Here is a 22,979-nt window from a genome sequence, read left to right as displayed (position 1 = left end):
TACAATCAGAATTCTTACACTCAATAAAAGGCTAAGGGGAATAATTTAAGGAATACAGGGAGTGAAAGTCGGAGCCCACTCCCAAGGAAACAGATGTAAAACATAAGAGAACTGGAAGGTTGAAGATGAAAGAGACATTTATTTGAAGATTCAGCCCAATCACAGTCCAACAGATGATATCTGCTAGCAACAAAAGATGTAAAGCCATAAATATTTAAAATATATAAAGTACCCACTCATCACAAAACATACAACCAGGTTCCATAAAGCAGTGTGTAAAACCATTAAGTATAGTAAAAAGAAAGAATAATAAACACCTGTGAAAATAAGATAAACTAGTGAGAACTAGTTTGCAGTTATGCAGAATGTAAAAGGGGTCATTAAGAACCAAAAGGAAGTGGGTAGGCTTACTGGATGACAGATTGGGAAAACCTTATTAGAAAGGGTAGGACTGATCAAGGCATTCCAGTTATTCACTTTTTCATATATTTTGGCCAGGGGACATTCTGTCAATAGAACATGAAGTCCACTGACATATAACTTCTGGGAGCCTCAGTAAAATAATAGGTAAGCAAGGGAAACAGATAAGAACTGCTGGAAGAAAGAGGCCTAGCAATGATTCATACAAAATCACTAAGCCTTTTCATATTTCAGTGATGAAAAGGTAAAAAGAGACTTTGGGTTTCTAGTCCAGCACATAAGAAGCTTGGAAGTTGCCACTCCAACCTAACAATAAGTAAAAGGCAAAAATCAACACATCTTCTTAGACCCAAAAGAGAAGTGAAGTCACAGGGCAAAATGCTGCTCCCAAAATTGGAGAGACCAACAGGCAAATACTGAGAATCACAGCTCACTGGAGCAGCAACCTCTGTGGGAACCAGCACTGAGGTAGGGAAACCTGAACTATGATTTACAAATTGCTGGAGGCTCAGTGTGGAGAACTCTGAAAACTCAAGGGGGGCCCCAGTCATTGGGGGTTTCCACATATTTGTGAGTTTTACCTTCTGGATCTCCACCAGGTTCTCACAGTAAACACTGAAGAAAAATCCCACCACAACCTGCTTCCCCACCATGCTTCTGGCAGAACTATTCTGCAGGAACTATTTTGAAATAAACCAGAACATTCAGTTCTTAACAAGGTCTGCCTTCAGGAGACACTATTTAACCAGAGCCTAACCTGGTGAGGTTTTATCAGAGCCTAACTGGCCTAGGGAAGGGAAATACCCAGTTCAAGTCCCCTCTAGCCATCCTGTTCCATCTCGGGATATCGGTGGGGGACTGAGAAGCACATGTGAAGTTCACAGTCCAGAGGCACAGTCTCACTAAAAGACTGAGACCTAATCATAGAACTATAAAACACCTCCCTTCTTCCCCCGCCCCCCCAAAAACCCAGGCTCCAAGTGGGCTCCCACCAACCTAGGCTCCTGGCTGGGACCAGCACCAGGCTGACTACCAAACACCAGGCTTTTGACCCAATCCAGCACCAGGCCAGCTCCTATAACCCCAGGCCCCCATCCCACCTCAGTGCCGTGCTGGCCCCCGTGGATATAGACTCCAGATAGGCTGCTACAGACCCAGGCTCCTAGCCCACCCCATCACTAGGCCAGCCCCTGAGGCCCTACCCTCAAGGCTGGCTCCCATGGATCCAGGCTTGCAGTCCGCACCAGAACCAGTCTGGACCCACAGACACAACCTCTAGGCTGGCCCTTGAGGCCCCAGGTGACAGGATGCCTCCTATAGCCCCAGACTCCAGGCTTGACCTAGTGCCAGGCTGGCCCTGTGGCCCCAGCCTCCAGGCCAGTTCCTATGAAATCAGGCTCCCAGTCCATCCCAGTACCAGATAAGCCCCATACAGATTCAGATGATGGGCCCACCCACTGGTCCTTGGCACCTGGTTGGCTCCTGTGGACCCAAGATTCAGGTCTGCCCATACAGACCCAGGTCCCAGGCCCATCAGTGCAAGACTCAAGCACCAGGCCTGCCCCAGTGAGTCACCATGGACCCAGACACCAAGCTGATCCCCACTTACCCAAACACCAAGCCTTTCTACCTACTGACCCAGGCACCACACCTGCCTGCCCAAGGAATCCAGCAGCAAGCCTGCCCATAGACACACCAGACGATCCACCAACAATCTCTGGATAGGCTGACAGGCTTTGCCTGTCAAAGTCAGCCTGTTAAGACTGGAAGAGGTGACTACTTCCTCAAATGCACAGGTACCAACACAAGGCCAGAGGGATCATGAATAATCAAAGAAACACAACTCCACAAAAGGAAGCTACTAAAATTCCAATGACTGACCTTAAAGAAATGGAGATCTATGAACTGTCTGACAAAGAATTCAGAATAATCCTCTTAAAGAAATTTAGTGAACTAAAAGAAAACAGACAGACAATTAAATGAATTTAGAAATATAATGCATGAAGAAAATGAGTTCAACAAAGAAATAGAAACCATAAAGAAAAGAAAGACAGAAATCTTAGAGTTGAAGAATACACTGCCTGAAGAATTCAACAGTTTCAACTGAGTTGAAATAGACTCAATCAAGCAAAAGAAAGAATTGGTTAACTAAAGGGCAGGTCATTTGAAATCATCCAGTCAGAGGAGCAAAAAGAAAAAAGAATGAAAAGAAGGAAGACAGTCTATGTGAATTATGAGATACCATTAAAAGAAACAATCTATACATAATTGGAGTCCCAAAATGAGGAGAAAGGGAGGAAGGAGCAGAAAGCTTATTTAAAGAAATAGTGACTGGGCTTCCATGGTGGTGCAGTGGTTAAGAATACCCCTGCCAATGCAGGGGACATGGGTTCGAGCCCTGGTCCAGGAAGATCCCACATGCCGTGGAACAACTAGGCCCGTGCGCCACAACTACTGAGCAGGCGCTCTAGAGCCCACGAGCCACAACTACTGAGCCCATGCACCACAACCACTGAAGCCCACGTGCCTAGAGCCCATGCTCCACAACAAGAGAAGCCCCTGCAATGAGAAGCCCACACACCACAACAAAGAGTAGCCCCCGCTCGCCGCATCTAGAAGAAAGCCTGCATGAAGCAATGAAGACACAACTCACCCAAAATTTTTTAAAAAATTAAAAAGTTAAAAAAAGAAAAAAAGAAACAGTGACTGAGAACTTCCCAAATCTGAGGAGATGTCTGGACGTCCAAATTCATGAAGCTAATAGGTCATCCCAAAATTTCAACCCCAGATGATTTTCTCCAAGGTACATTATAATAAAACTATATAAAATCAAAGACAAAGAGAATTTTAAAAGCAGCAAGAGAAAAAACTTCTTCACATATAAAGGGTACCTGCAAAAGGCCATGACCAACAGATTTCTCAGCAGAAAACTTGCAGGCCAGGAGAGAGTGGGATGATATATTCAGAGTATAAGAACTAGAAAATCTGCCAACCAAGAATACTTTACCCAGCAAAGTTGTCTTTCAGGAACCAAGGAGAGATAGACTTTCCCAAACAAACAAAAGCCGAGGGAGTTCATCACCATTAGACCTGTGTTATACGATATGCTGAAAGGAGTTCTTCAAGCTGAAATGAAAGGATGCTAATTAGTAACATGAAAACATACGTATGTAACTGAAAGACCCTCAGTGGAAAGAACCTACTATAGGAATATAATAATTGTAGCAAATATTTATTGACAACTTACTAGTGCAAAGGTACTGTTCAAAGGCATTAATTTATTTAATTCTCACAGCAATTTGATGAGGTAGTTACTATAATTACCCTGATTTTATAGATGAGAAAACTGAAGCATGGAAAAGTTAAGTCACTTATCCAAAGCCACACAGCTTTCAAGTGGCAGAACTGACGGTCTGATGGAGGCAGTCTGGTTTTGGAGCTTCTGCAATCCCTGACACTTCCAGAGCCCAGGTGGGGAGGAGTCAGATTCAGGAAAGACTAGTGAGCATAGAAATTAGTAATAATGAATGGGTGATATGTTTTCTAAACTTTAATGAATTGAATTATTCTGTGGTTTTTCAAAGAGGCAAAATTAAAATTCTGAGCAATACTAATAAGGAAGATTGTAGGGTGATAGGGGAGGTGAGCTGTGTTCAATAGTGAAGTGTTTTAAATTTCTTTTCTTGTCTAGGAAGGGGCCAGAGATTAATTTCAGACCTTGGGTATTTTTAATTTTTTTTGGTTGGTTGTTAACTTTAAAGAAGGCTAGCTATTTTTTTTTTTTTTTTTTTTTTTTTTTTTTTGCGGTACGTGGGCCTCTCTCTGTTGTGGCCTCTCCCGCTGCAGAGCACAGGCTCCGGACCCTCAGGCTCAGTGGCCATGGCTCACGGGCCCAGGCGCTCCGCAGCATGTGGGATCTTCCCAGACCGGGGTACAAACCCACGTCCCCTGCATCGGCAGGCGGACTCTCAACCACTGCGCCACCAGGGAAGCCCTGTTTGTTAACTTTAAATACATGTGTTAATAATTTAATGGTGACTACTAAAAAAATAAAGAAAATATTCATGAAATTTACTGAAATTCCCATTAGAGAATTAAGTAAATGAACTATGACACACATATATAGAATACTATAACCCAATTTAAAAAAAGGATGTGTGAGTTGAAATGGAAAAATATTCTCAATATATTGAGTAAAAAAAAAGAGGTTATAAAATGTTTGCATTTTAATAAACATATGTGCTTTTGCGTGTGTATATATATATGTATACATGTTTCTGCATATGTTAACTGAGATTATTTCTGTTGTCATTACTGAATACTTTTTGTTTTCTACTACATACACGTTGGTACATTTTTTAAAGTGTGCACACATACTGTCCGTTATTATAATCAGAAAAGAAAAAGAAAAGGTTGTGATTTGTGGGGAAAAGAAAAAAGAAAATGTCATGTTTTGCTCTGTCTGGCCATTCCACTATTTTTGGATATTTTGTCCCTATTGACCTCAAACAACAGTTTATATGAAACATTCTTTGTGGATCAGGATTCTCTGTGTTACTAGAAATACTTATAGCCTTCAACATCACTAAAAGCAAACAAAAAAAAGCATGGTTGAGGGAGGGGAAATAAGACAAAAATGCAAGCACATCTTGACATGTAGTCCAACCCCAGGTGCGTGATCAAGTGGAGGAGGGACCCAGGCCCTGTGCACACAGGCTGACATCCTGCTCCAGCAAGAGAGCTTGGTTTTTTCCTCAGATGACAATACCAATGGTTGTGGCTAGGGAAGGAAAACTGCGTTGAGGAAAAGAATAGCTCCCTATGACCAGAAGTTTGACCAGTGTGGCAGTCTCACTCTACAAGTTGGCTTTAGCAGCACAATTGCTCTCACTCAGCATTTTGGCACATTGGTTCATTGTATCCTCTACTAGACGTCACACCCAATCAGACCAGTTTGTTCAATGATAACTCTGACAACTGACTGCAGCTCATATTATCATGTCTGCTACCATGAACCTCCACTGTCCCCAACACACACAGAGACAGACTTGTGCCCCCTCCCCCAAGACTGGGCATCCTTATTCTTATAAACGAAGCTCCACTGGGTACTTACAGTATTCAGGGAACTGAGCTAAATGCTAGGAACCAAAAACAGGGGTTTATAATCTGTCAGGAAGACATACACTAGGGGCAGTTAGGCTCTTACGGGATAGAATTAATTGAGTTTGTGAATAATCTGGTTTGTTGGTGTTCCTATGAAAATATGTGTGGTAGCCGAAAGTGGCCCTCCAGAGATGTCCCTGTCCTAATCCCCAGACCCTGTGAACATGCTATCTTACACGACCAAAGGGACTTGGAAAAATTACACAAAGCAAGTGTGTGATTAAGTAAAGGACCTTGAGAAGGGGAGATTAGTCTGGATTACCCAGGTGGACTCAATCTAATCATATGAGTCCTTAAAACTGTGGTCAGAAGGAGATGTGACTACAGAAGGAGGGTCAGGGAGATGCAACATTGCTGGTTTTGAGTATGGAGCAAGGGGTTCACAAGCCGAGGTGGCCTCTAGGAGCTGGGAAAGGCAAGGACACAGATTCTTCCCTAGAGCCTCTGGAAGAAACCTTGACTTTAGCCCTGTGAGGAGGATTCTGGACTTCTGATCTCCAGAACTGTAATAAGTCTGTGTTGTTTTAAGCCACTGTGTTTGTGGTTAATTTGTTACAGCAACCATAGGAAACTTATACAACACGCATAATACGCATATTTTCCCAGGTGGAGTAGGACCCGAAAAGCCTACAAAGGTTCAGTGGTTCTGAAGCGCACATTAAGGGCTACACAAAGGCCAGCTTCCTCACAATAGGAACATCAGCTAGGAAGCCTCACTGAATGCCTCTCTATTAGAGTTGGGGACTGCAGGGGAGGCAGAAGGTCCACTCACACTAAGCTTCCCCTGGGCCACGGGCACATGCTGACTCCTGGCACAGGACAGGGAACACTACTGAGGATGTACCCAGGGCGTGATGGTGCCACTCCTAAGTGATGTAGTCCGCATGCCCAGGACAGAGCTGTAAACTCTAACTGACCGGAATTCTTTGTGGAGCTAACAGAAATGCTGTAACTCAAGGGTTGGTCAGGTTGAGGTTTATCAGCAGAGAGGGGACACTGGGAATTGTCATAGCGCACCTGGGACTGTGAAGAAAGTGCAAGGGAACCCAGGCCTACGATTCTTGAAGTGAAGCTAAGCAGGGCCCTAGGCTGCTACAGGGACTTTGGAGACACACAGGATCCTTGTGGCCTGCTTCAGTGTCGAATGCTAACCAGGGCTCCACATCATGGCACAGATAAGAGCCCAAAGGCCATGACTGTAGGAGAGAAGGGTATCTGGGGGGATCCAAGATGACAGGGCCTCAGAGTTTTGGACTCACCAGGGCAGAGGGAATTTGGAAGTGGCAGAAATGAAAAAATATCAGGCTGTGCCTTTTTACTGAGAGGCAGACTGGGGGGAAGCACACAAAGCAGTGAGGAAGGAAAGGGCCATCTGCCTAGCCGCCCAAGGCAACTGAATCAACCCTGTCAGTTCCCCCTCACATCCAGAGGCCCATCCAATCCTAGGCAAGGTTGCAGGGACAGCAGTGACACTTCTTACCATGGAGAGCAGGGAAAGCTGCTATTGGTGAGCAGCAGAATCACCCCTTGGGCCCACCCAACTATCAGACTCACTTGATGAGAGGGAAACAGGCCCTCCCACAAAGGGTGGTGCTCTTCTGCACAGGGTAGCCTGACACCAGTCACACCTTTGAAAATGGACTATTCTTTTTTATCAGTAGAGATGCCTCCTTTGTTGGGACAATTGTCAGTTAGAGCATTTGAGTATATGGAGAGTATCCTAAAGGTTTGGCTTTGTGAATGCAAATCATAGTCCCCACTACGTAACAGTTGGAAAGTGGGGGCCAGAAGCTTATTCTCATCAGCTTGAGATGACATTAAGGATCCTACACAGAGGCCCTATGACTCTGATAGAGCAGAGTACACAACTGAGCCAAGTCGATCACAGGTGGGCCCAACTGGATATCTGACACAATCTTGGAGGCAGGTGGAAGACAGTAGACAACAGACATTTATAAAGCAGTGCAAGAGCTGGAGTCCCAATTCCAACAGCCAGTTCCAAAACTGAGCCAAGAACCTGAAGGAGTAGTTGGGTATGGAATGCCAGAGCAGGGGTTCAGATATGGGTTATCTTCTAGGAATTTTATCAAAAGATTACTTTCTTCAAAGTAGTTGGTTTTTCATTAGAGCTGACATGGAGCTGTACAGTGACTTTTAACTCAAGGACATCTTAAAGGCCCTGCTAGATATTTGACAAACATGAGTATATCTCTGCTAGACATTTCACAAACGTAAGTATATCCCTGCTAGACATTGGGCAAATACATAAGTATCCCCCTGCTAGACATCTGACAAACATGCAATAAGTGTAACCGCAGTATGATTACCAGTCATTAGTCCACACGTCCTGCATTTGCTCACTCGTCTCAAGGCTTAAGGTCTCATCTCTTCAGTATCTCTAGGGGAAATATACATTGACTTTAAGATAATTTATATTTCCGTTAGCTGATATTACTCTATCTTCTTTTTACCACATTTGATAGATTTTTGTCTCTATACATTCCTGCTTTATTTTATTCTGCATTGAGGATTTTTGGATCTAGACTGTAGCAGGAGCTATAGAAGCATTCTTCTCTGTGCTGGGCAGGAACTTTTACACTTTGAATCTACAGTGGGACTCTAATAGCATATAAGAATTTGGAAAATGGTACAAAGAATAACAATTTTGAAAGACGCAACTTTTAGAAGAAAATGTAGGTGAATATCATTATGACCTTGATGCAGGTGAGGATTTCTTAAATAAGACACCAAATGCACAAACTATAAAAGAAAAGATTAGTAAAAACCTGTATTTTAGAAAATAACATCTCTGAAGAAAGATAAGAGGAATTATGATTGTTTCTCAAAAACTGAAGCTTTAAGAGATGGTGAGGGCCTCCCTGGTGGCGCAGTGGTTAAGAGTCCGCCTGCCGATGCAGGGAATACGGGTTCGTGCCCCGGTCTGGGAGGATCCCATATGCCGCGGAGCGGCTGGGCCCGTGAGCCATGGCCGCTGGGCCTGCGCATCCGGAGCCTGTGCTCCGCAACGGGAGAGGCCACAACAGTGAGAGGCCCACATACCGCAAAAAGAAAAAAAAAAAAAAAAAAAAAAAAAAGAGATGGTGAAATGACTGCACTGGGGTTCTGCTACATAATCCACGATACAGTAAATGTATTGGTTTAGTTACTGAATGTGCCAGAAAATTACCTGACCCAGTTTTACCCCCAACATGAACTTTCTGACTGGAATTTGATAATGGCACTACAGCGAGGACATGGTGTACATATACGAGAAACGAAGACGGTGGTCAGTTTTATTTTGTTTTGCTTTTATCCACAAAGCAAAAAGAAATGGGTCTCATGTGAGAAATATGTCCTGATAGGAAAACCGCTATTGAGATGGATTTCCAAAGGAAGTTACCAGACTCAATGTGCCCTTTTTCGTATAGTAAGAACACATTTCTCCCCATAGAGTACCGAGACTCTGGAAATTTTTTCTGCCCTCCTCTGAAACAAATATTCTTGCCTGCCCTTGAAACAGATTTATAATTTCTAGTTTATTCCCTAAATGAGTAGCTCTCACTTAGAAATTTGCACTAGAATCATCTGCAGACTCTTAAAAAAAAAATACGGGTTTTGGACCCAATCCCAGTGATGTTGATTTAGTAAGTCTAACAGGGACCCTGGCATCTATATTTTTAAAAATTATATTCCCCAAGTGATCATTTTGCAATGCATACAAATGTTAAATCATTATGTTGTACACCTAAAATTAATGTAATGTTGTAGGTCAATTATGCTTCCATTTAAAAAAATTTATTCCCCAAGTGACTCTAGTGTGAAGCTGATTGAGCACTGTGACAGACCTTTGGGCTCCTGACTATGATTAATCATTCTACTTTTTACCCCTCTGTACCTCAAGTCTTATGAATGATCCCTGCCCCATGTTATTCCATCTGCTTGTTCACATGACTCTCCTAGGTCCTTGATCAGTAACCTATGCACGAAAATCATACTGAACAAATAATGTGTGGAGCAAGCAGGTAGCCTGCTAGCACCAAATCGCTAGCATGTACAGGCATACCTCGTTTTATTGCATTTGGCTTTATTGCACTTCACAGATAACTGTGCTTTTTACAAATTGAAGGTCTGTGGAAACCCTGCGTTGTCAGGTGACAGTTAGCATTTTTTAGCAATAAAGTATTTGTTAATTAAGGTATGTACATTGTTTTTTTAGACATAATGTACATTTGTATGCATTGCACACTTAACAGACTATAGTGTAAACATCACTTTTATAGGCACTAGGAAACCCCAAAGTTCATGTGACTTACTTTATTGCAATATTCGCTTTATTGTGGAGGCCTGGAACCAAACCCACAATATCTCCAAACTATGCCTGTAATAATAGTGAAATGAGAAGATGAGAACATGCTGAGAAAGAGAAAGAATGATAGAGGGCTTGAAAGCACATCAAGACTGAGGATTAAAAGAGGAAACAATGGAACAGCTCTGGTCAAATTGGAGGAAATGTCTAAACTCTAACCTCCGCCCTCTATCCTTTTATAGAACATTACCTAGAGCATAATCCCTGCACCAGTTGGCTCCTTAGCAACAGCTTCCCATTGGTCGCCTCCCCTCAGAGGGACTTACATAAAGCTTCTCTTATTTCCCTTTCCAAGAGTGGAGGAGACAAATTTCTCTTCTTCAGGTTACTCTGTAATTACTTTCATGAACCCTCTACATTTTTTGAACTAGCCACTACGAAAAGTCATGAAGGCTTTTTCGTCTCCAACCTCTTCACACAGGCTAAACTCCCTGTAACAGAGGTCATGCTTCTTTCCTGCTTACCACCTTCCAAAGTTAGCAGAGGAATTTTGGACAAACAAGAAAAATGGTCATTTCCTTCATACTCTAATCTCTGACACACATGGTTGGATGAGTGAGATTAAAGTGGCTGAGAAGAAAGATTCAGGGAGATGCTTCTGAATTTCTCTGGAATCACTGCCTGGGTTTGAAGATTTCTAAAAACTGTTTCAATTGCCCTCAGGGATAGTCTCCTTTTGCCTCTAAAATAAACAATTACATTCACTATGGAAAATACTGGGCTTAAACATTTTTTAAATGAAATTCACATTTTATTTAGGCTGAAATAAACTATACAAAATTGATTTTCTTCACCAAAAAGAAGAGTAATATTTTTTGTATTATTCCTAGATAAACCACAAAACACTTATTTTTGTAGGTTTTCTAGGTTTTGCCTGTAAATCAAGATGAGGTAGTAGATACAGTCATGGAAAAAGACAGAAGAAAACAGACAAATCAGTTGTCAGTATCCATGGCCTCTGATCCTGTCTTGACCATGAAACAGAAGTGTTCAACATATACCTGCCAAAAAGCTTATGAAGATGTGGCCTCAGTAAAGGAACGCAAACAGCAACAACCGGATGTGGAACAAGGGAAGGCTCTTCCATTCACACTTTAACTATGACTTGTTCCTTTAACTTCATTTGATAAAGACAAAGTCTAGGGACTTCCCTGGTGGTGCAGTGGTTAAGAATCCGCCTGCCAATTCAGGGGACACAGGTTCGAGCCCTGGTCCGGGAAAATCCTACATGCCGTGGAGCAACTAAGCCCGTGCGTCACAACTCCTGAGCCTGCGCTCTAGAGCCCGCGAGCCACAACGACTGAGCCAACCAGCTGCAACTACTGAAGCCCGCATACCTAGAACCCATGCTCCACAACAAGAGAAGCCACCGCAATGAGAAGCCCACGCACCACAACAAAGAGTAGCCCCTGCTCGCTGCAACTAGAGAAAGCCTGTGCGTAGGAACAAAGACCCAACGCAGCCAAAAATAAATAAATAAATAAATAAATAAATAAATAAATAAGGCAAAGTCTACACTAAAACTCTTGTTTGGTGAGCTCACATGTTTCTCTTACAGTCTGATTATTTTCTTAACTGTCCTTTACAGATTTTCAATAGCATACTTAAAACTCCTACCATTTAAAGGTCAGCCATGAGCTTCATTGTAACATTTTATAAAATGTATACCTCTGGGCTTAAACTTTTAAGAGTAGTTCTTCGTTTGACAAAAACTATTATGTTAAAAAACAAAATCCTTGACCAGTTACTGAGGCAACATTTGAAATTAAATTTCTAAGACTTTTCTAGGAATTTTATCAAATGTTAGCATTACTATAAACATCTTGTCTCCAAAATGTTTATGTACAGCCATGCAAGAGGGCTTGAGTTAGGCCGTTAGAACTAATAATAAGCCAGACTTGAGGATATAGTTAATAGTGATATTAGCTATAGGCTATAGAAGCCTAGGTGCCAATTAATACTGCACTGAGAAACTTACTTTTATCAGTTTTATTCTCCAAGAACAACTGTCTCCAAACCTAGTGCCCAGGCCTCTTTCTGACCCAGTCTGGGTAATGTTCTTGTAGTTCAGAAGTCTTAAGTTCTCTTTCCTGTTTCAACTTTTTGGAATGGCTCAGGGAAAGCTTGCATAGAAGTTAAGGTAAAAGGAAAGTCTAAATAATTTTTGGAATTCTGGGGACATTTAAATATTTGTAGAATTGATTATTGGGACGTTATCACATTTATGCTATGCCACAGCCAATGATAATTCCTCATGATTTGGCTTTTCCAGCCACTGTCAGTCACAAAACCATCTGGTTCCTCTGCAGCTACACAGAGACTTGTGTTCTGATACTTCTCCTCCTTCAGTTACTTTTGTTGATAGTTCAAAGAAGCAGCACAAGAAAGAGCAGGTGTTTCCGTTCTAAGTTCTCTAAATACAGAAATTTCATAAACGTGTTTAGCTGGCATTCCAAGAGTTGGTAGGTTAACAAACATTTACCAAGTGCCTACTATGTGCCAAGCACTGTTCCAGGTACTGAGGATACTATGGAAAATCAACACAGATAGAGTGCCCGCCCCTTCAAGGAAGGAAGGACAGTGGAACTCCTGAAACACATACTCTACTGGAAGAGTGCTTCTGAGGTCTGTGCTTAATTGTTATGCTGAGGATATGATAGATAACCTTTTTTTGAATTAGCTATTTACTCAAAAGTTCTACCCAGGTTTTAACTAGAATCAACTAAAGAACTTACTCCAAAGTCAAAACTAAATCTGAGGCTTTTGCCACTTCCTCTTTATATCATACAAAATTTGTTAGTTCTACGGTGTTTCATCTTAGACACCATTCAAATTACAAAATGTTCTGCACATTTATAAGATGCTTTGTTGAGTGACTGCCTATTACATAAATTTGTGAGCACATTTTAAACTGAACAGAGTAGCAGTAAAAACAGGAGTATTTTTTGTTTGTTTTTCATTCCCATTTACCTGATCTCTAACCCCTTTACAAAAAAAAAAAAAGATCAAAACAAAACCACAGGTATCAAGAAGCTAAATCCTGAGACAAACGGGATGGGCTCCAAAGTCATCATGTTGCTACTGTATGGTTTCTGCACCCTTTCTTATCTAAATCATTGATTTAACTTTCAGTTTCATAATCTAATTCTGGTTTCATTGTTTTTCCGGCTTAAAACTTCTTAAGTGCTGGCCCAGACAAAAGCCCTTGCCTACATTTGTAACTACATTTGAGCCTTACCTGAAGTCAATAAGATCAATAACAAGGTGAGATGTTTAGATTCTATTTTCCCTCACTGCTTTTGTAAGAATACATATATAATACACATATTACATGTGTATATAAAATCTATATATATTTATTTTTACCAGTTTACTATAAAAGGATATGATGAAGGATACAAAGGAACATCCAGATGGAAGAGATGCATAGGGCACAGTATGTGGGAAGGGGTATGGAGCTTCCATGCCCTCTCTGGATGAGCCACTCTCCAGGTACCTCCATGTGCCCACCAACCCAGAAGTCCTGTAAGAATATTTTAATAGCAAATTGAAAAGGGGAAAAAGTTATTATGTATTTACAAAAACACAATATTAAATTAAAAGATAATTTTCAGGGTTTTATCTTGACAGATCAGAAATTAAATTAATTATAGCATTTAAAATAACAAACAGAAGCCATAGTTTCAGATAATGTTTCTATAAAGCTATAAACCTGGGCCAAGTGAAAAGCTGGAAAAAATAAGAAATCCAGCCACTATAAAAGAGCTATACCACAATTGCTTGTATCAAATAGCTTCTTGTGGGGGAAGAAAATTTTTCCTTTCCCTTCTAGGTTCCTTCGACTGGTCTAACAATCAAATTAACATAAGGAAGATTAACAAGAGAAAAACAAACAAATTTAACTTCATACATACCTAAGAAGAGAACAAAGCAGGCTGTTTACATACCTTTTTAGAAAAAGAATCAAACATTTGTGAAGATTTGACAAAACAAAGGGGTTTTTGCTTGGGGTAGCAAATTAATGGAGTAACAAAGTTTGTTTATACACCTTTCCTGGACTCAAATTCCCTATCTCAATGCCTTTCATCCTCATGGCATAGGGAGGATACCTTCCTATGGGAGCTTTGTTTCCTGCTTTCAGGGGAACAAAGGAGGGTCAGAGTGTTCTTATAAGAGCTGTTTCTCAAGTAACTTTAAATCAAAATAATCAATATGCCACCTTGACATTATTTGGGAACGGCCTGCCCCAAGCCCCATCATTCCCATTGAATAGAAAGAAGGTATCTTGGATAGCTGATAGGCGGTTATGTTTTATTCAGTCATTCAAAAACCATTTATGGAACAGCTACTGTATGTCACGGAAAGCACTATTATAAATGCTAGGGATACACAGATTAACAAAAACAAGGCCTTAGCCTTGTGTAAGTTCATATATTGCACTGTATCAGTGTTCTTAAATTGTTCTATTTTATAGGTAGATTTGGTACACCTACCTGGTTTAATACTTAGCAGTGAATTTTAGAAAAATATTTACTATTATGGTTCAACATTTCCATATAGCCAAAATATACACTTTATGACTTATTTCAGACTTTTTCCTGATAAAATACATACACATTTTTTGGTATAAATTTTGGGAACTTTTCTACACAGAAAAAAAAAGTCGTGTAGTTTTATCACTCAAAGATAATTACTATTGGCATATTCTTCTAGAATTTTTTTATACATTTGATTTCAAGTAACAGAAAACCCAACTCAAACTTGTTTAAACAATAAAGAAAACTGATCGGCTCACATGAATGAGAAGTCCACAGGCTGACTGGCTTCAGGTGAAGCTTGATCCTACAACTCAATATGTCAAGGACCCGTTTATTTCCTTCCCTCTGCTGTGCTTTCCTTGGTGTCTGCATCATTCTAAGACTGGTTCCTCTCATGGTCCCTAGATGGCTGCCAGTAACTTCCTGGCAGTAGGAAAGAACGTCAGCATTCTCAGCAAATGTTCTAAGAGCCATTCTATAAAACCACCTTGGTGCCAATGCCCATCCTGACTCAATGATTGAGTCCAACGAACATACTGATTGGTTAGCATAGGTTAGTTACATCACCTTTGAAGGCGGAGTGAGATCAGCTTCTCTGGAATCATATGAGTCTCTAAGGAGAAACTGGTACTGACAGGAAGGGGACAGGCAGTTTGAAAGAAACTAGAAATCATTTTAGACATATTCAAATAACACATTTTAAGTCACTCTAAACACTTGTACTATTTTATCTTCCTCTTCTTTACTCATCTTTGAGTAGACTCTATGGATGGCCCAGAGTCCAAATTTTTCAAGGGAGATCATCCTCAAAATTTTGATAGAGAATATTAAATAGGTATTGAAAATTATGACACAGATCTATATTTCTGAATAAAAATGTTATATATTAAATGAAAAAGGTTACTAAAAATCATCTATATGAAAAGTAATGTGTATTGTATGACCTTATTTTTCTTAACTGATTTATATATGCATAGGAAAAAGTGATACATATATAGTAAAACGTTAACAGAAGTTATCTTAGGTGTTGTGCTTTTCACTTCCTATTTTCAGTTAACAGTATATATAGGTCAGCATCTCACAGAATGACTGGCAGACATGATAGTGGAATTAAATTATTACCTTATGGCATTCATCAGTAATTGCTTATCTAAGAATGACTTTTGGATGAAGTCCTTCATCTCCGTAAACACTTTGTTCCTAGAGTCACTGTCCCCCCTGCCAGCTGCTCTTACTTGTCCACTCCATACAGATATCTCCAAACCACATCTTTGGCTCTGTTTTTTCTCTCTCTTGAGCTTGTTTTCTCTTTAGGTGTCTACTAGAAATCTCTACTTACATGTGCTGATAACTTCATGAGCAGTTAGTTCACAGGACAGTGAGCACTTAGACTCTCATTCACTTGCTGGCTGTTCTTAGATCAATGACTTAATCTCCAGGACCTCAAAGAAAGATGATGATAACTTCTTCAAGAGAGGAGACTAAACTAAGCTTCTTGAGGTTTTAGATTTTAGGTCTAAAACCAAATTCATTATCTTCTTGTAACCACTTCCCTCACTTGAAACATTTCTTCCTTTCATCTTCAGATAATAGAACGATAGGAAACAGTAGAACTTTAGAACTAATAAGGATGTTAGAGTCTCCCTACCTCAATTCATTTTCTTTAGTATAATGGATGAACAAATACATACCTTCATTATCTCCTTCCTTTTCTTGCCCTATCAGTAATCCAGTCCCATCAGTTCTCCTTTTGTAATGTCTCTCAAGCCTCTTTCATTCTTTTCATTACCACCACCCCAGAGTACATCTTTATTTCCTCGTGGCTTGGTTTTTCCCAAAGTCATGTTTTTCCTGCTTTCAGTCTTTCAGCTAATCCTGGGAAAGCTTCCAGATTGCATATCTGAAAATAGTGTGATCACTAAGACATGTTCTCATGAAAAAAGAATTTGATGGTTTTACTGTGGTCAGAGGATAGGTCCAAACACTAAGACTAACCTAAGGAACTTCCTAGAGGTTCACCCTAACTTATCTTTCCAGGCCTATCTTCCTGTATTCCGCTAAAAGTCAAAGCTGAATAAATATTTATTTAATTGAATTAATCTCCATACTTTCTAAACACAAATCCTTTTAGCTTTGAGATATAATCAGGAGATTAAAAAAAAAAAGCAGCCAGGTTCAAGGGAAACAGGGAAGCTGTTAAAAGTTAAGAAGAAAGAGAACAAGGGTGAAGTGAGGACAACAGGAGCAGAATTCATGACTTTTCTATATGTTCAGTTCCTGCTCTACAAGTTTTCCACCAGTACAGTTTCCGCTCAGTACACTGAGGGGATATGGATGTCGTTCCTCCGACAATAGAAACACAAGCAGTCAGGGTCTGGGTGCTTATTCTAAAACAAGCACAGGGCTAAAGCTTTACAGACATTTCAGTCTCTGATTTAGGAAGGTCAAGGTCACACTGCCTTGAGAAAAGTGAAAGGCAGGAGTCTGACCCACGATTAAAGACCTTGCTTTAAACTGTGCTATAAAAACGACTAGGCTAATCAAGAGAGGACTTGGCAGACCACATGAGGCTGGGGTTAGGCGGAAAGACAAGAGGCTTCTACACCTGAATTTACGGAGAGGAAAACAACACGGAAAAGCCCCCACGGCGGCCGCCATTTTGCGGGAGCCCAGCGGCCGGAAGTCCCGCCGCCGGCGTCTAGCGGCTGGAGGCTGGGGTAGCGGAGGACCTTGGGCCTCCGCGTCTCAGCGGTCGGGGGCGGAGCCGGAGGGCGGGGGCGGGGCCGGGGCCGCGCGGCGTACAGTCTCGCGGCGGGAGGCGGAGCCTGAAGGCGGGGCCTCGGACGGCGCGGCTCTGTGGTTCCCCCGGCAGGGGGCGGGGCCTGGAGGCGGCGCGGCGGCGCAGGGAGGAGCTGACCCGGTCCCGGCTTACGAGCGCCTCACTTTTTCGTAATGTGAATGAGCTGCTATAGCCGGCCGCTGGCAGCCGGCAGCTCTCGGCTAGGAGGGCTGGGGTGGGAGGTGACGGTGATTTCCTCCCTACTTGGCCCACCTCGAACATCGACTCCCTTCTCCCGCGGCCCCGGGGATGCAGCCGTAGCAGGTGAGATGGGCCCCCGGGGCGCCGACCTGCGTGGTCCCGGCTCGGCTTTGCGGGCCCTTGGTGACCCCGCTCTAGCCCCTCGAGTCTGAGCAGGTGGGCAGCGCCCAGGCCCGCAATCCGCTGCCTGCGCCTGCCCGCCTCTGCCCCGTAGCGCCCGCCTTTAGGACGTGCGGGGCCACTCGGAAAGACTTACGTAGGGGAAGGGGCGGCTTGTCCCCTTTGGTGACAGAGCTGCCATCCCTCAGTTTGAGGAGCACATCATTGTACGTGCGTCCACCCAACCATTCTCAGACTCTTTCCTTTATTCCGGGGGGGTGGCCTCAGTGAATGCCATCCTGGGAGCTTCTGCCCAGGTACCTGGAGCATTGCACCAAATTTTCTCCCTTACCCCTTTTTGGAGCATTTCACTTACCATGCTTTGTGACTGCCATGCCCTGGGGAAGCTGAGCGACCAACTTTGTATCCCAGGCACAGAACCCAGGCTGCCTTTACACTTCCACTGCTGCCTGCCCAGGCATTGGGTGGCAGCTGTTCTTTAGGCGGCCTATTTGGTTACGGATTCTCTACATCCTTATCTTAGAGGGCCAAAGTCTGTCCCTCCCGACAAGAGAAGAGGCAGTGCTCAGCACTCCCTCCCCGCTCTGGGTCTTTAGGGAAGACGTTTGGTCCCCTGCAAGTAGGTGGGAGTGGGTGAATGGTGTGACTGCTGGTGTTGAAGGGTGCTTGAATAGGACCACACTGTGTTATGCTTTTCCCACTGGCTAAAGGTTATTGGGTGTTTGAGAAATAGCTTAAGAGTTTAAAGCTTTCTCTTTGAAACCCGTCAGAACCCTCCTCCCCATTTTCACTTAATAGCAGTTGTTTACAATGTTAATGGTTCCTCCATGTTATCTAAACCAAATATGAGTGGCCAGAAGTGGCTGGTGTATAGCATTTCTCTGCTCCCGCCCCAGTGAGTGGTCTTTTACTGTGACCAGCCAACTTTTTTGTTCTTTAACAAGCCTTGTTTTTAATGAGATGAAAAGACTGGATGCTATTTTTTTTTTTTTAAACTTCCATTGCTGTGGCTCCTGTTTATTTTAAAAGAATGCTTTAAGAAGTATATTCTCGGGACTTCCCTGGTGGCGCAGTGGTTAAGAATCCGCCTACCAATGCAGGGAACACGGGTTCGAGCTCCGGTCCGGAAAGATCCACATGCCGTGGAGCAACTAAGCCCGTGCGCCACAACTACTGAGCCTGCTCTTTAGAGCCCACGAGCCACAACTCCTGAAGCCCATGAGCCACAACTACTGAAGCCCGCGCGCCTAGAGCCCCTGCTCCTCAACAAGAGAAGCCACCACAAGGAGAAGCCTGCGCACCGCAACGAAGAGTAGCCCGCGCACCGCAACGAAGAGTAGCCCCCGCTCGCCGCAACCAGAGAAAGCCCACGCGCAGCAACGAAGACCCAACGTAGCCAAAAATAAAATAAATAAATTTATATTAAAAAAGTATATTCTCTTCCTGTTGGAAAAAAATTTAAGATGAGATAAAACTTTGTAAGTCCTTTTTGGTTATTTTGACTGCCCCTCAATTAGCAGATATTGCTTCTACAATATCAAGGAACATTAAAAGAAACTTCATGGGAAGGGGAAGATTACTTTCCAAAGTTTTTCTCTTAATTTTTGACTAACTGAAAGTGAAACCTGGGCCTTGCTACAGCTATTTGACTATCACCTTGAGGGAAATAAAGAGCTCTCCCTTCCCTGCTAACAACTAAGATCAAACTGAATCAAATTGAACTCCTCTTAGTTGTTTGGTATAAAATGAAAACTGATGACCTTACAACCCATCCCATCCCTCTGTTTTAGTTGGAGGCTCTTTAATACCAAGTATGTTTGAAGAACTGCATAGAACAATGAATTATATTTAATTTACTACCATTCTTCTTATTATTAGGACACACAACTCCTAATAGCAACTGCTACCATTTCTTGAAGGCCTCCTTTGTGATAAGCTGTCTATAAAAGCTCTAGTCCTCACAATAGCCCTCTAAGGAGGTTTTTACTCTCATTTTACAGTTGAAGAAGCTATGGTGCAGAGAGGCTGAGTTACCCAAAGAGTTGATAAGTGATAGGCCCCAAATTGGGTTCAGGCCATCTGACTCTTTTCACTGAACAACTGCAAGTTTAGTTAAAACTGTTGGTTTAAAAATTATTGGAATACATTGATATGCAAGTGTGGTACAAATAAGGGGTAGGGAGCAGTGTAAGTTATAATGCTCCAGGCAAAGAAATATAGGGAACTTTAAAAAAATAACAGAAGACTGGAGTAGTTTATCACCTTAATCTTTAGCACTGCCTTTTCAAGTCCACATCTCTCAGGGGCTCCAAATGTTAAACACCTTTGTTCACTTGTTTACCAGCTCCTTACTTCAATTATGGGCACCTGTACCAATCAGTAGCCTTCTCAGGATATAATTTGATGCTTATTTGGTAAACTTCAAGTATGTGAGTATTACAGGTTTTGTGTATATTGACCACTCCTATCTAATCCTAGTAGGAAAATATTTGTCCTGATCCAGATTAAATGTAATGTTTTTAAATGGTTCAGTTTATGCCAGGGTAGCACCGAGAAAATTATCTCATCCACACCCCCAGTTGTATCAGCTGTTGGTCTTTGGCCTGCCATCTGAGTCCTTAATGTGATGTGGGTGTTTGAGAACTTAACCTGGGCATTATACATTTCAGGAAGCATAAGCTTTTTTACTTTCTACCTTATATAAGGCTACTTTAGATGGTTAACCCAGAATAATCACTTAGGAATTGGCAGTTGTCATTATGTCAATTTCAAGTTACTAATAAAAGCTGGTTAGTTGCAGAGTTGTTCAAACCTAATGTTCATTGTGTCCCTGGCAGCAAGAGGAAAGTCTGGTAAGTATTGTCATATTAACATAAAGTTTTCCTTACTTCATTTTCTGAACATCTTTAGAACATTTTACAAGACATTTTGTGTTCTTTAACATTTTATGAACAGTTTTGGAACATTTCAGAACACATTCTGTGGTCTTGGTGAAAAACTTAGAATGCTTAACATTCAGGAAAAAACAAAAAAACAAAGTTCTGTCCATGAAGTAGATAGTTCCTAAGAAAGAACATTGATCCACTAAAGGGTGAAAAGTTTATTTAAGAGCAGGTAATTATTCTAGTCTCCTAAATCTCCTGTGTGCTCCAGGCACGGTGCTAGGCATTAGGGACACAAAAGTGAGCAAAAACATGCATAGTCCCTGCTTCTATGGCACTTAAAGTCTAGTGAAGGAGACAGACATAAATCACACAGTCACTCTAATACATAGTATAATTATAAACTGAGAAGAGTGGCCTAAAGTTAAGGAACATGATTCTATTTGAGAAAGACTCCTGGCCTGGCTATGGTGTTAGAGGAGCCTTACCTGATACAACGACTCCTGAATTGATTTGGATATAATTCGGAGGATGGGTAGTTGTTATGTGGGTGGGCAGGGAAGAGAATATTTTAGTGTGAACTGCTTGGGCAAAGCCCCTGTGGCACAAAGGACTATGGGGAATTCAAGACAGCCAATATGTCTGGCTGGTGTAAAAGCAACAGAGTAGGCTCGTGGGATGCCATCATTTTTTCTTTCATTTTCTCTCTTATATGCCACCAGAAGTTATATTTAACTTTTGTTAAGTGATTTATTTGTGCCAGATGTGTTTGTAAGGACTTGATATTGAATAATATCAAGTTCCTATGAGGTAGGTACTATTATTGCCGTTTCACAGATGAGGAAAAGGAGGTACAGAAAAGTAAGTTACTGGTTCAAAGTTGATCAGTGATATTCTATTATACTCTTCTTCCTATCCTATAGTCAAGTCCTTCCGCAGGCTGGAAAGGACCTTCCTGTCCATTGTGACTCTTAGATGTAGCCCTGAGAACTTCTGAAATTTCTGGAAAATATGGCTGCAGGTGGACATTCAGTAGACTCTGTGGGTGCCATGCTCTCATCCACTAGGCAGAGCTTGACTGTGGAGCACTGGAGAGGACCACAGGGCATCATTACAGCTGTAAAATCTGTGGATCTTATTTTACACATATTTGATACTGAATATAGGACAGCAACATAAATATTTTGAGCTGACCCACCTTTGAGAGTCAAGAGGCTGTTGTTAGCAGACACTTCCACCCATTTTATTTTTCATTGTAGTTTTCTCTGATGGTTGTTGAAAAAAGTTTGTATATTTATTTGGCCATTTAATAAATCTATGTTTGCCAGTATATCCTTTCAACTAGAATTCTTCTCACTGATTTCACACTGAATCTTTCTTCTTTCTTTCCAGAAATCAGGTTGGAGTTGGAGGGTGAAAGAAAATGAATTCTTTTTCTGATACACCTGCCAAGAACTTGACCATTGCAGTCAATATGACCAAGACTTTGTCCTCACCAGTAACACATGGATTTAATTCCACTAATGACCCACCTTCAATGTCAATAACAAGGCTTTTTCCAGCCTTACTAGAATGCTTTGGCATAGTCCTTTGTGGCTACATAGCAGGAAGGGCCAATGTTATAACATCAACACAGGCGAAAGGACTGGGAAATTTTGTCTCCAGGTTTGCACTTCCAGCTTTATTATTCAAAAACATGGTTGTACTTAATTTTTCCCATGTGGATTGGTCTTTTCTATATAGTATCTTAATCGCCAAAGCTTCTGTATTTTTCATTGTATGTGTATTAACCTTATTGGTTGCCAGTCCCGATAGTCGATTTAGCAAAGCTGGACTATTCCCTATTTTTGCTACACAAAGTAACGACTTTGCATTGGGATATCCTATAGGTAAGTTACTTTTTATTTTTTAAGTTTTAAAAAATTTCAGGTCTTTTAGAAGGTAACAAAATGTAAGGCTTTAATTTGAATCTTTTAACTAAGCATTTGTTAGTGATTTATACTTATTCTTATATCTAAGAAATCTTTCATATTTTTTTCTTAAATATGTCTTAAGTTAGATGAATTATATTTTTTCAGAGTTTGAGGCACCTTCAAACATCTACCTGAAATAAATGGTTATATCCAAATAAACTTTGTGAGTCATCTTTCTAATAGTATTTTTTTTCTTCTCAATAATCACATGTGAAAGAAATATAATTTCCAGAAGAGATCAGATTCTGATTTAAATTATGTAAAAAGCATAGGCATACACCTGTTTAAAAACCGTCATTATTAAATGTTGGCAGTGGAAATTTATGAGTGACTTTTTCCCTTATTTTTCTTTCCATCTAGAGTGTATATTATTTTACATTAATTCTTGTTATTGAGTTTTTTATTCAAAATATCAGTGTACTTTGGTCGAAGTTAATTTCTTGTTTAAGGACAAAATGAGGACTTTTTTTTACCTTT

The 22,979-nt window shown here is 41.4% G+C and overlaps 1 protein-coding gene and 1 long non-coding RNA gene across 2 annotated transcripts in view; one reads left to right on the top strand and one right to left on the bottom strand.

The window, feature by feature from the left end:
- Positions 1-11,972: 11,972 nt before the first annotated feature.
- Positions 11,973-14,862, bottom strand: LOC132494657 (uncharacterized). The gene is made up of 3 exons (XR_009533154.1): positions 14,745-14,862; positions 13,349-13,472; positions 11,973-12,072 (listed from the first exon to the last, which is right to left on the bottom strand). It is a non-coding gene; the product is annotated as an uncharacterized LOC132494657 (long non-coding RNA).
- Positions 14,863-17,384: 2,522 nt separating this feature from the next.
- GPR155 (G protein-coupled receptor 155) overlaps positions 17,385-22,979 on the top strand; it is a 43,445-nt gene continuing 37,850 nt past the window's right edge. Inside the window, exons 1-2 of the mRNA XM_060106905.1 lie at positions 17,385-17,590; positions 21,922-22,418. Of these exons, the coding sequence (XP_059962888.1) occupies positions 21,953-22,418 (466 nt within the window). The 5' untranslated portion in view covers positions 17,385-17,590; positions 21,922-21,952. The remainder of the gene's footprint in view (positions 17,591-21,921; positions 22,419-22,979) is intronic.

Source organism: Mesoplodon densirostris, chromosome 8 (assembly GCF_025265405.1).
Source record: "Mesoplodon densirostris isolate mMesDen1 chromosome 8, mMesDen1 primary haplotype, whole genome shotgun sequence".
Classification (NCBI taxonomy): Eukaryota; Metazoa; Chordata; class Mammalia; order Artiodactyla; family Ziphiidae; genus Mesoplodon; species Mesoplodon densirostris.
The sequence above is the reverse complement of the archived record's forward strand: the minus strand, read 5'-3'. Positions and strand labels throughout refer to the sequence as shown.